Source organism: Pundamilia nyererei, unplaced genomic scaffold (genome assembly GCF_000239375.1).
Source record: "Pundamilia nyererei isolate P.nyererei 1_Seehausen unplaced genomic scaffold, PunNye1.0 scaffold00001, whole genome shotgun sequence".
NCBI classification, from domain to species: Eukaryota; Metazoa; Chordata; class Actinopteri; order Cichliformes; family Cichlidae; genus Pundamilia; species Pundamilia nyererei.
This window is the reverse complement of record NW_005187402.1, coordinates 9,445,633-9,458,451: the sequence shown is the minus strand read 5'-3', so window position 1 is coordinate 9,458,451 and position 12,819 is coordinate 9,445,633. Positions and strand designations below refer to the sequence as shown.

Here is a 12,819-nt window from a genome sequence, read left to right as displayed (position 1 = left end):
TCTCATAGCTGACAGTGTATGTCAAAGCACAAACAAAGCCATGACATCCGAGGAATTGTCTATAGACCTCCGAGACAGGATTGTAAGGATTGTATTGAGGCACTGACCTAGAGAAAGGTAAAGAAATACCAATCTGAGGAATCAGGGTAGAAGGGTCTAAGTCAGGGAGGTAAGCAAGAACCCAGTGGTCACTCTGACAGCTCCTGCACTGCTCTGTGGACAAAGGAGAACCTTCCAGAAGGACAACCATTTCTGGAACACTCAGGCCTGTATGGTAAAGTGGCCAGACGAAGCCATTCCTCAGTAAAAAGCACATGACAACCCACGTAGACTTTGTCAAAGGGCACCATGAGAAACAAAGACTGAATTCTTTGGCCCAAAAGGCAAGCGTCATGTCTGGATGAAACCTGGCACCACTCATCACCTGGCCAATACCACCTCGACAGTGATGGTGGCAGCACCATGCTGTGGGGATGTTTCTGACATATTTAACCAAAAACACAATACTTCCTCCTTCCATAAATTTCACCAGCAGGGCACAACCTGCTGTCTCGTGATTGATAATCTATGCACTCCTAATGCAGTTTTATATGATGAGTGTCTTTTAGTGTCACAATATTACTGCTGCATCATAGCACTGAGTTTTTTTGTTTTTTTTTTTACTTTAGGGCCATCCACTCACTGTGTTTAAAAAGCCGTCCATCATCAAATAAATCCAGAGTGCCTGTTGATGCTCAGAAAAAGTGACCTGTATATTTCCTGGTTCCAGTATCAGGTAATAGGCTGTTTACATGGTGACAAAGTATGTATAAAGAGTTGCTTATTAATACACAAGTATCACTTGAATTGCATTGCACTGTTCTAAAAGTATTTTAAAAAGAGATTTTATTTAGAATTTGCTTAGAAACAGGAGTGAGCTGTGTTTACCTCTAAACAAAAAACGGTTTCGTTTCTTCACGCTTCTTCTCATAAGACTATATTAGATGCATCATGACATTTTTTCCATTCCCAGGTTGACAATGAGTATTGTTTTGTTTCTTTCATGCAATGCATTCTTTTGTGTCAGTGATGTTTTTCAGCTACTGTCACCACGTTATGCTTATGAAAGACTGCTTGGCATTAAATATATAAATCATGAAGTTAATGTGAAACATTAGTATTGGGAAGGGAAATATTTGAACCAAAACTACAAAATCTTTGTAGTTTTTAGTGCCTAAATGTAACCAGGTAGATTTTGATGCCTTGACTTGATCAAACATTTCTCATGCAGAACACAGTCTGCTGTCTCCTGACTGATAACCTGGTGACTATGCACCCTTAATACCTTTTTAAAATATTTAAATATTTCTAATATTGTGTCCAGCTTTTAATTAAGGAGTAAAAACAGTGGTATACTTGGAACAGTTAACACGTTGATGTTTTCACTTCATTTAATTGACTGGATAAAATCAGCTTTTACAGACAGAAAACAATTTCACAAATGGTTGGATCCTCTTTTTTTTGAATGTCTGAAATCCGTCCACCTACTCTAACTTGCCAGATGTTTGCTGATTATATATATTTATCTGTATACATTTGGATGCTAAAAACAAAGAAGCTGCAGAATAACTTTAGGCACAATCGCAAAGTCACAATTTGTATTTAAAATACAAATCAAGTAAGCTGTGCCTTGAGTCAAAGCTTGTTTGGTAGATTTTAGACATATTAAGTGCAAGTTAACTACAGGTTAACTACAAGTTGTATCAAATTAAGATCTGAGGATCTGAGCTACCTGTGCAGGCTTGCTTCTGTTTAGTTTTATCCATTCATGCCATTTTTATTTGTTGTATTTTATTTTATTTTGTAATTTACTTTGTGACTTTTAGTCTTCAAAACTGCAATGTAAATGAACTTTACATGTATCAAGCTTATTTTATTATCACAAACAAAAAATTTGGCTTGTGTGGCGTTCCATATATGTGATTCTGTGTTTGGTGACTCTCAAGGTTATTATAATTAATTAAAACTGTCCCCTGCTAAAGCCTAAAATTAGCACTGAAACGAATAAAAACAAAAATATAACTATACATTTTCAAACAATAAAAACTAAACTGAAACAAGCAAACTGCTCTGGAAACTGATAGTAAACCAACTTGAAAACAAAAAGCTAAAACGAAATAAAAATTAAAGCTGATTAGAAGTTCAAAACTATAATAATTCTGATGGCTTCAACTTACCGAATTTCCCAGAGGAACACACCCGAGGGATTAATAAAGTTTTATCTTATCTTATCTTTATCTTATCTTAAATTCTCCCTTGGAAAAAACATTTGGTGACTGTTAAACGTTATGTAGTTATAAGTTATGTACGTTGCAGATGTAATAAACGCAAACAAACGTAACATCGCATTTGCAGGGGAATTGTGAAATGCATGGAATTTATATAAAAATCCACAGTATTCAGATTAGCCCTGTTAAGGACATACAGACATGCATACATGGCATATACACCATTATAGTAAGATTAAATATTTGTTACTCATTTCATTACTTATTGTTATGCTTATTGTTATTTTTAATAATGCACATTAAAAATAGAATATTGATGAAATCTCATGACACAATCAGCTACTTTCATTATGAGCAAAAACCTACATGTCATTTTGAACATTATGACTTTTCAAAGAATAAAAGAAAACACAACTTTTTTCAATATAGTATTTTATGAATAGGGACATATGCATTTAGAATCAATCAAATGCAGTTTTATATTTCAACATGAAAAGTTAAAAGGTGCATTATTGTAATTTTGTAATTTTCAGACAAAAGGGAAACATAATAAATAACACTTTATTAAGTACATTACAAATCACCCAGTTAGTTCCACAATGTGATTTCCCTCATTTAATAACAGCTTTACACATCAGGTTTATTAGAAATGGCAGCATATTTTAGGCATTATGCATAGAAACTACGATCCATTCCCGAGGACTGGATTTTCTTCAAGTGAAGGCGGGGAGGGTGTTGAGTTTTCAGACTCTCTTCCCGAATCTTCGGTGCTTCCCACTTCTGAAATGTCTCTTTCTGTAAGTGGTAGCTCCATATCATACTGAAAGGCAGGATTGGTCTGCCCTTGTCTGTGCCGCCTCTGAACCTCCTCAAAGATTTGAAGAACCTTGAAAGCAGACAGAAAAAGGAGGTTTCAAAGTAAACAACCACCAAATTACTACAACAGAGAGAATGACTGTGTGATCTTTATATTACCTTTGATTTTGGAATGAGACCGACTCTAAAGAAACCAATTTGTCCAGTTTCAATCTTGGTGCAGTCAACCACAGTAGATGCAATGTTCTCTGGGGAGGGTCCATCACATAACACTCCATCCACCTAAGAAACAAAACCACGTCCAGTTCAGTAAAAACAAAATAAAACTGAAAAAAATTAGGAATCAGCAGCTTGTTTAGTCTTCATTAACTAAATTATCATGATTACCTTGTTTCCCAGTTTGGCATACACTTGATTGTGGTGAGTTGTATCAGCTTCACCTGTGGGGTTGGCTGATGTTACTGCAATGGGCCCCACCTATAGGAATAAGTATTAGAAGTTTATATTCACTGATTTTGGTTCATTTTTGGACATGCAATGATCAATATTGATGTCCCTTACCAAACCAATGAGATGTGTGGCTACAGAACAGTCGGGGTTTCTGATAGCAATGCTTTGTGGAGTCCCAATGTGTTTGGCAGCATCTCCCAAACCAAAGATTTCCATCCACGGGCCTGTGTGAGAAAGCAAGAAACAAAAAATGATGATAAAAAGAAAAATCCTACCAGCACACAGACACACTCACGCACAGTCTTACACTCACCTCTTGGTATAACCATGCTAATGGAAGATGGCCACGCAGCCTCCATGAAGTCCAGAAGCAGAGGGCTCAGCAGGTGTCGCACCGGCTCCAGCTGCTTGACAGAGGAGATCCACATGGACATGGGACGGTCCTCTGCCTGCTTCTTCACCCTGAAGCCAAACAAAATAGCGAGATTTAACAGGAAATAGACAGCTATAAATACACTTAGGGACAAGTGAAATACATGAAATAGGAAACTCACTTGTAAGCTTTGATTACAGCATCAGGTCTGTTGCAAGCAGCCACCAGCACATAGACGGTGTCAGTAGGCATTCCACATATGCCGCCATTTTTCATGATTTCTGCATGAAGAAAGAAGAGGGGGTGATAGTAAAATGAAACCCACATCCAGCATACTAACATCTGCTTATTTGAGAACTCAGCATCAACGTATTCTATGTCTTACCTGCAATCTGTAGGACAGATGTGGCTTTACGGGCTGGTAAATGTGGACAGACAGCTGCCCCTCCCCCTGCTCCAGTCAGCTTGATAATAGGGTTTCCTAAGGGGATCTGAGGAGACTTGAAGGTGCTGTTGAAAATGTGTGCCAAGAAAAAATAAAAACTGACAAGGCCAAAGATGATTGTGACTCCTATGTCATAGCCATAAGGCAGCGAGCCCATGGCGTCCAGCAGGAAGCTGATGAGTATGAGATGGAAGGTAAATGCGTAGACAAACCATGCGACGTTCATAAACAACGCTGCAGCTGTCACTAAAATGTTGAACACAAGGAAGGTAATGATCCCAACAGCAATGTTAAGACCTCTGGTCTCCCCATACAGGCCGCCATATCGTGTCAGCCCCCACACCGTCCACATCACCCCATAGAGAATAAAGACTGTGCTCTCAAAGGTTTTACCACGAGCAAAGGCTACTGCGCCGCACAGCAGCTCCAGTGCTCCGCCAGCCATGACCACCCAGGGTAGAATCAGCACAAAGAGAGGATTTTGGCTACCTACTGTGGCTGTGATTGCGAAAGTAGCCAGCACATTGGATGCATGGCCTAACACCTCTGCATCTGCATATTTAGAGTAGCCCAGATAAGGTGTGTGCAATTCTTTGTCATGTGCCCTGAGAGTAACGCTCTGCATCCTGCCAACTAAAGCCTTGAAACAGCTCTGCCCTGTGGGAATCTTGGTACTAGAGGCCATGTTAAAGGTGGTAATCAAAAGCATGCAAGCAGAAGCCACAAATATAGCTGCCTGGACACCTTGAGTGCCTGCTTGGAAAAAGCCTTGAGGCTGGGCTGCAAGAGCAATAGAATAGGCGACAAAGAATAGCTGGTAGAAGCCCTCCAGCAGGTCCTTCTGAGTACTGAACAGAGCCAGTATGAAGAAAAGAACTGAGAAGACAACTGGAAAGGGAACAGGTGAGTAAGGCCGAATGGAATAAAATGACAGCAGGGCACTGTAACCCTCTGCAAACGCAAACAGGGAAGTGAAGCCATAAAAAGTGGCAGCAAGCATGTCCATACCTCTGTAAAAGAGGATACACATGCCGAGCTGGAACACGCCAGCTGTCCACAGCCAGGGGACATGACCGACAGAGAGCTCAGGGACCACACCTAGCAGGGGACAGGCTAATACAGACGCAGATAATAAATTCATCGCCAAACTCACTGACACGGCATCATTACACCCCTGGTTCTGCTCTGCTTTCAGCTCAGCTTTCTTCTTCGCACCTGTTCCAGGAAGTTCCACTTTACCGTGAGTGATCACAGACAGCAGACGTCCAGAACCAAAGTAAAGACACACCAGACAGACAAGGAAGTAGTTAGCAGCTGTGGCATACAGGCCAAAACCTACGGCTGTCAGACCTGCGATCTGATGGGCGGAAGCTAAGGAGATACCAACAGCTATGAGAAAGAGAACTGCTTTCTTTGCTACAACAGCAGCAATGCCTATGATGAGCAAGGCCAATATAAATGCTGCAAGGCCTGGGACAAATGCGAATCTCAGCTGTGTGGGCTGTATGACCCTCTGCCCTCCCAGGATATACACCAGACCAGAGCCACACCACAGAGCAGAAACAGTGAGACACAGGGTGGACAACAGGCGGCCGTGGGACAGACTGTGATGGATTCCTAAGAAAAAACAGGGCAGGGTCAGGAGAAACGCTTACAGCTACATGACAACATGCAATAATAAAACTCAAACCTAAACAAACCTGAGTAAGCCAGAAGCGCTGCAGTGATGAGAAGCAGAATTCCCAGTGCAGTGTGGGGGACCAAGTCTTTTTCAGGAGTGCTGCCATAACCATTCACCAAAAGCAGAAGTGAACCTGTAGGATAAAATCACTGGCTTTATCTTTATTTCTCATCTTTACTGCTGTAGTTTTTTTTACTTAAAAAAAAAATCTGTTTATTTTTGGATAACAAAAATGTTTTTTTTTTTCACATCCATTTTTAGTTTGTTTTTTAAAGTTAACTTAACAACCTTAAAAGGATCGTCATAAAATATTGTCATTTATATTATTCTTTAATTATTAAATCATAATAAATAATGAAGTCGTTTTTTATTATTATGAACTGTTATTTATTTACAGCAGACTGGATAGTTTAAAAAATAATGGTAAAAGTGATTTTCAGCTTTTCAAAGTGTGTGTAGTTGTTATTTCATCTAATATTTTTACTTACTTTGGTAAATAGGCTGTATTCAACAAGATTCTCAAAGAGGTTACATAGAATATAAAGACATAACATCTTTGCAAGTATCCTTGTGACTGAATTATTGTACCCACCTACTCTGTCTTCTGCACTTTACTAACACTACTCCTTTTCAGCCGTTCTTTCTGGCTTAAAATTTCTTGATATCGTTCACGACAGGCGCCTGTTCGAGGTCACTTACAGCAGTTTAAATAAATCACTTTATTAAAATGTATTTTCACCACATGTTAATGTGACAATATGAGTTATGATTAATATGAGCGCGCATTTCGCCATGATAGTCTACATGAAAAAAACAAAACAAACACAAAGCTGGTAACACTTCGGAAAGCAAACCACAAGCTTACCACCGCCGATGCTCAGGATGCCGACGGATATGTGCAGAGAGCCGCTTTGAGCCATGGCTGTAGTGTCTCCCTCTGTCGACGTGAGGCTGTTTTATACACGTGGGCGTAACATCAGCAGACACTTGAGAGGACGAACCGTGTCTCACCGGGAAATAACACGGGCAGCGCCCATGGAATATCCAACAGGCATCTGTTGTGTGTCTAAAATGAATCACTTAGGTTACATTGCATAAAAATGTAAACATGTCATTATTTGGAAGTTTGCACATGTAAAATACACAGATAAATACATAAGTTAACCTGACTCATCGAAAAGAGTATTATTAATAAATTAATAATTATTAACCATTCCCCCGCTGCAAAAAATCCAAATCAGGATAAGACAGATATTCCTATCACAACTCACACACTTCTTCCATTCCCGGTGGCTTTAATATGCCACTTTTTTTCAAAAGTTAGGCCAAAGAAGTTAACTTTAATGTCAATGCGGTAGCTTCGTGGCTTATCTTAACGTTTTCTTTTCATAGCTCAACATTTTATTACAACTTTATAACAACGCGGAATGACTCGGCGTTTTCCTCGTTGTCGGTAACGCGGATGATGTCAGTCTGTCGGGTTACAGAGTTATTGGGGGAGGAGACAGCGGGAGGGATTATAAAGAGTCTGCTTCTGAGTTCAGTCATCACACCTCTATTGGAAAACTCCGCACAGCTGAAGAACTAGCCGATCGAGAGCCGTTCAAGGTGAGAAAATCTATCCGCATTGTCTTTGCTTGTACTGCCTAAGTTACGTTTTAGAGACAAACATTGATGAATGAAGGATAATTCCAAGTGATAGATTTCGTTTTGTCAGCCATTTGCTTTCAGTTTTCTTTGCAGACAACAAAGGCATTAATTCATTCATTCATTCATTCATGACATGCAAAAAAGAAAAACTGTGTACAGACGAAACTAGCCTTTGATACAACTTCATTATTCATCAGATTAAACACCCGATTCTGTAACTCCAGTTTACTGGTGTCACAAGTGTTTACTGGCAGCAGCAACAGCACACCTGGGACTTATGTCTCACCTGCTCATGTAAATATTTTATGTTAAGGCAGAACAGGTGGCACAGAAGCAGTAGTTAGCCAACTAACTGGTTATTATATCAGCCTGGGAAAGAAATAGTCCATGCTGGCTGGTGTTCAGTTAAAGGAAGATTGTTTTGTGTGTGTTTTTATAGGAATCATGGCCAAGCGTGTTGCAGTCATTCTGTCAGGCTGTGGAGTGTATGACGGCACAGAGGTCCACGAGGCCTCTGCTGTCCTTGTCCACCTGAGTCGTGCAGGAGCAAAAGTAAGGGCGAGAAAAGGCTTGTTACACATTCATCTGTGTGCTTATCTGAACCCTGTCACATTTGGAAGTATTTGAACTCCTACAACATCCCTCAATCTTGCAGAGGCTAACCTCTTATTTCATGTGTATGCAGGTGCAGATGTTTGCTCCAAATGCAGATCAGATGCATGTTGTAAACCACTGCGAGGGGAAACCCACAGAAGAGAAGAGAAACATCCTGCAGGAAAGCGCCCGTATCGCCAGGGGTGAGGTGACTGATCTGGCAGAGCTAGATGTCTCAGCACTTGATGCTGCCATCATCCCAGGTGAGACACCACAGAATAAAACACACACGCTGTTTCTTTCTGTTGTGCTAGTTGCACTTTTGTGATGTTCTCTTGTACCCATTTAGGAGGCTTCGGTGTGGCTAAGAACCTGAGTGACTGGGCAGTGAAGAATAAGGACTGTGCCATCCAGCCAAATGTAGAGAAGGTCATCAAGGCCTTCCACAAAGCTGGAAAGCCGCTGGGTATGTGCTGCATCGCGCCCATTCTAGCTGCAAAAATCCTGCCGGGCTGCGAGCTCACCGTGGGGCAGGACAAAGAGTGTGACAAGTGGGTGAAGTATTTTATTATCAGATGTTAATGTGGGTGCAAAACTACATCAGTCAGCTGCTCTGACAGTCCCTTTTCTTCCTGTCATCAGGTGGCCATATGCTCAGACAGCAGGCGCCCTGAAGGATTTGGGCTGCAAACACGTGAACAAAGATGTGGAAGAAGTTCATGTTGATGCCAAAAACAAGCTGGTGACCACCTCTGCCTTCATGTGCAACGCTCCCATTCACAAAGTCTATGATGGAATAGGTGTCATGGTTAAAGAAACGCTGAAACTGGCATAACAAGAGTTTAATCACATTATTGATCCATGAGGTGCTTTCTTCTTTCCTTTTTTCTATCAAGCTTATCAAGCTCTCTTACCTATTTCCTACTTTTGTTTTGACCTGATGTGAAACTTTGAATGCAATAAAATTTCAATAAAAGATTATCTAACAAAGACAACACAATTCAGTTGTTTTTCCTTATTTATACGTCATTCAATAATGTCGTGACATACACATAATACAATAATCCATAATGTTCAAATCTATTGTGTTAGAAACTGTCTGGTTTATTACACCAAGGGGTTTACTGGATGAAAACATTGGAGATTTGCATTTGTAGGCAAAAGTCTGTCCGTACCTTTAAGCAAAATAACAGATTAGTAACTATTTTTGTGGCCAGCTAAACCTTTTTTGTTATTTTGTTGGAATTATACGTGCACTTTTTCTGTGTTGTTTCAATTGGCTTGTTTGCTCGAGGTTCCCCATACAACCTTTTTCATACGACTACACATGGAGTAAGAAATATGTGTACCTACCAAAATCCTTGCATTGTTTAATGATGATTTAGTTAGTGGAAAGGAGCCCTCTGTCACCAGTAACATTTTAACAGTATTGTCTCACTGCCTGTCAAATATCCGGTTCAACTGTTGTCGCTGGGAAACACTGGGGAACTGAAAGGAGGTTTAATGGGTTGAATGCTGCCGGGTGTGTAGACAGCCACCTGCCATCTTTCCTAGAGTGAGTTAGACTGCTTTACACACTTGTCTATTTGCTTCTGGGTCTGGCAAACTAACTGGACTTTTATCATTTATTGTTCATTCAGTCCATTTTCCTAATCTCTCATTATACTTTGCATCTCCAAGAGCTGGAGCTCATGTGAGCAGATATGTGACAAAAGACAGTTTGCACCCTGGACAGGTTGCCGGGGAAACTTCATGTGTCAACATGGTTATTTAAACTGCCCTGACTTCCTCATGCAGAACCACAGTTCCTCTCTTGATATCCTATCGTATGCTTTCTCTAGATCTATAAAGACTTCTCATTCTCTAAGATTGCATAAAACAGTCTGGTTAAAACGCCATTACCTCCACAGGTATCATCTGGACCAGCCACCTTTCCACTCTTTATCCTCTTCATAGCTGCTAGAATTCCTCATTATCAGTCCTCTGCTCTTCCTGATTCACTGTCTTCCACTTGTCCTCCTCTCTCTATCATTTACTTCATTCGTGAGCTGCTCAGAGCACTCCTCTGATCTTCTCAACACACTCTCTTCACCTGCAATGAGGTTTTACCTGTAACTGGTAACTGTGTGTTGTTGTCACTGCAGTGTCAAATATTCTGACAGATCTCCAAAAATATCTCAGAACGACTTGTGTGGAACATTTAGGAAAACAATTAAACACTTCCTTACAATATTGTCATTTTAAGAAGAGGATATTTCATGCAAGAATGTTGATAAAGGCAAAGTTAGCGGTCTACACTGTCATCGTGATCTCTCAGGGTGATCTCATTTAGTAGCTAACGGTCTGCGCCGAGCATGAGCTGCTGTCTGAGTTTACCAGAGAGACACAGGGTCTTGTCTGTCACTGAAAGCTGTGTGGCAAATTAGCGAGATGATGCGTTGGCAAAAATGGGCTCATGGGAATTAAAAGTTCTTTGGGTGCTCTAACAGTGCTCCAATGAATAAACGAGGATGCAGTCGGTTCATTTCGAGTTACCCACCAAGAACGGCACAAATTAGCGGCTCAGAAACGAGCACTGAGCGAGGGAGGGAAAGGATGAGATTGATGTAAACTAAAATAATACAGTGTAAGCCCGTGATTCTATCAGGCAGATGAACGAGAGGAGGATGGAGAAGAGTCAACGTGTCATCTGTTAGAAACTTCTCGGGACTGTGAGACTGAGGGCTAGTGCAGATTTTATCCAAATTTATCCTTCATTACAAATTATTTCACCTTGTATCCCTGAAATCTGTGTTTAACAGTGACTTGCATTTTGTAAGAGCAGCAAATTATTATTTGCTGTTAGATCTCAACCCCTCCCTGTGTTAATAAAGATTACTGTGCCACCTGCGTAAATGCGCGCATTGTTCGTTTTTTCGGTGAGGTTGCAGGTACTTATTAAACTCGGACACACTAACAAAGTCACATTCATTTAAGTGCTTTAGAAATGTTAGTATGGTGTTAGTGTGTGGCTCTGGTAGAAATGAAACCACGAAAATCGAGAAAAGACGCGCAAACACGTTGTAATTATGCACCGATTTCCGAGCGGACATGCAACTCGAAAAACTGCAAATGTTTAGTTTTGTTCAGTTGTGCTCGGCAGTAGTAAAACAGTATCAATACTGAGAAAGGGACTCAACTCTAAGCACTCTGTGAAGAGTTACAGGACAGAGTCAAGGTTTTAGCACTGCGCTCACAGCTTCGAGCCATCCACCCACCCACTTTTTTTTGGAAACATGTCCTCGTCTCCTTCCAAATAAATACATTTTAGCACTATATCTTATTATCTTTATATCTTTATATCTTTATACAGGGAGTGCAGAATTATTAGGCAAATGAGTATTTTGTCCACATCATCCTCTTCATGCATGTTGTCTTACTCCAAGCTGTATAGGCTCGAAAGCCTACTACCAATTAAGCATATTAGGTGATGTGCATCTCTGTAATGAGAAGGGGTGTGGTCTAATGACATCAACACCCTATATCAGGTGTGCATAATTATTAGGCAACGTTCTTCCCTTTGGCAAAATGGGTCAAAAGAAGGACTTGACTGTCATGGTCCTGGGTCGGCGACCCAGCGCTTTAAGTTTATTATTATCATATTCCAATTTACTATCATGATTATTATTATTGTTTGAGTTCTACGTGTTACATTCGGTCTGCCTCTGAGTCTGCGTCTGTATCTCTGTCTGTCTGTGGTGTCACCCCGTCTGTTTGTGAAGCTGTCTGTTTAGTTCAATGTCTTGTCTGGTTCCATGTGTCTGAGTTTCCTGTTTTATTGTGTAGGTCTGTATCGTATGTGAGTGTGCTCAGTTTACGTCTCGTCAGCTGTGATTTCTCCCAGGTGTGTTCCCCTCCTGTCTCTCATCCCTTGATTACTGCCATCTGTGTATTTAAGCCCTGTGTTTCTCTGTGTCAGTGTCGCGTCGTACCATCAGATTATGCCTGTGTGTTTCGGTTCTCCTTATTCCATGTTCACTTCATGTTTTGTTTTCGTACCAGCAATAAAGCTGAGGTTTTTGAGTTTCAAGTTAGTGTCTGAGTCCTGCGTTTGGATCCTCCTCTCCGCCTGCCCGCACACAGAGCCCTGACATTGACAGGCTCGGAAAAGTCAAAAATAGTGAGATATCTTGCAGAGGGATGCAGCAGTCTCAAAATTGCAAAGCTTCTGAAGCGTGATCATCGAACAATCAAGCGTTTCATTAAAAATAGTCAACAGGGTCGCAAGAAGCGTATGGAAAAACCAAGGCGCAAAATAACTACCCATGAACTGAGAAAAGTCGAGCGTGCAGCTGCCAAGATGCCACTTGCCACCAGTTTGGCTGTGGTATACTGTAACTAGCAGCAGCTATTACTACCTCCCACCAGTAGGTGGTACTGTGTTATTGTATGTGTTCTGAGCTTATGGAGTAAAAGTCCGGACCTCCACCATAGCCTCGTCTCAGTCCTCTGTGCTTGGTCTAAAGTTATTATTGACCACGACCCACGCTACACGGGCAGTTGG

At 40.9% G+C, this 12,819-nt stretch overlaps 2 protein-coding genes across 2 annotated transcripts; one reads left to right on the top strand and one right to left on the bottom strand.

Annotated features, from left to right (window-relative positions):
• Positions 1 to 2,787: 2,787 nt before the first annotated feature.
• Positions 2,788 to 7,033, bottom strand: LOC102211521 (uncharacterized). Its single transcript, XM_005719746.1, has 9 exons — positions 6,898 to 7,033; positions 6,052 to 6,165; positions 4,292 to 5,968; positions 4,088 to 4,187; positions 3,847 to 3,995; positions 3,645 to 3,757; positions 3,471 to 3,560; positions 3,243 to 3,365; positions 2,788 to 3,153 (listed from the first exon to the last, which is right to left on the bottom strand). Exons 1-9 carry the CDS (start codon positions 6,950 to 6,952, stop codon positions 2,950 to 2,952), a joined length of 2,625 nt encoding a protein of 874 aa, XP_005719803.1. The 5' UTR covers positions 6,953 to 7,033; the 3' UTR covers positions 2,788 to 2,949.
• Positions 7,034 to 7,564: 531 nt separating this feature from the next.
• Positions 7,565 to 9,273, top strand: LOC102211238 (ES1 protein homolog, mitochondrial). Its single transcript, XM_005719745.1, has 5 exons — positions 7,565 to 7,640; positions 8,122 to 8,234; positions 8,368 to 8,539; positions 8,626 to 8,827; positions 8,919 to 9,273. Exons 2-5 carry the CDS (start codon positions 8,127 to 8,129, stop codon positions 9,109 to 9,111), a joined length of 675 nt encoding a protein of 224 aa, XP_005719802.1. The 5' UTR covers positions 7,565 to 7,640; positions 8,122 to 8,126; the 3' UTR covers positions 9,112 to 9,273.
• The last annotated feature ends 3,546 nt before the right edge of the window (positions 9,274 to 12,819 follow it).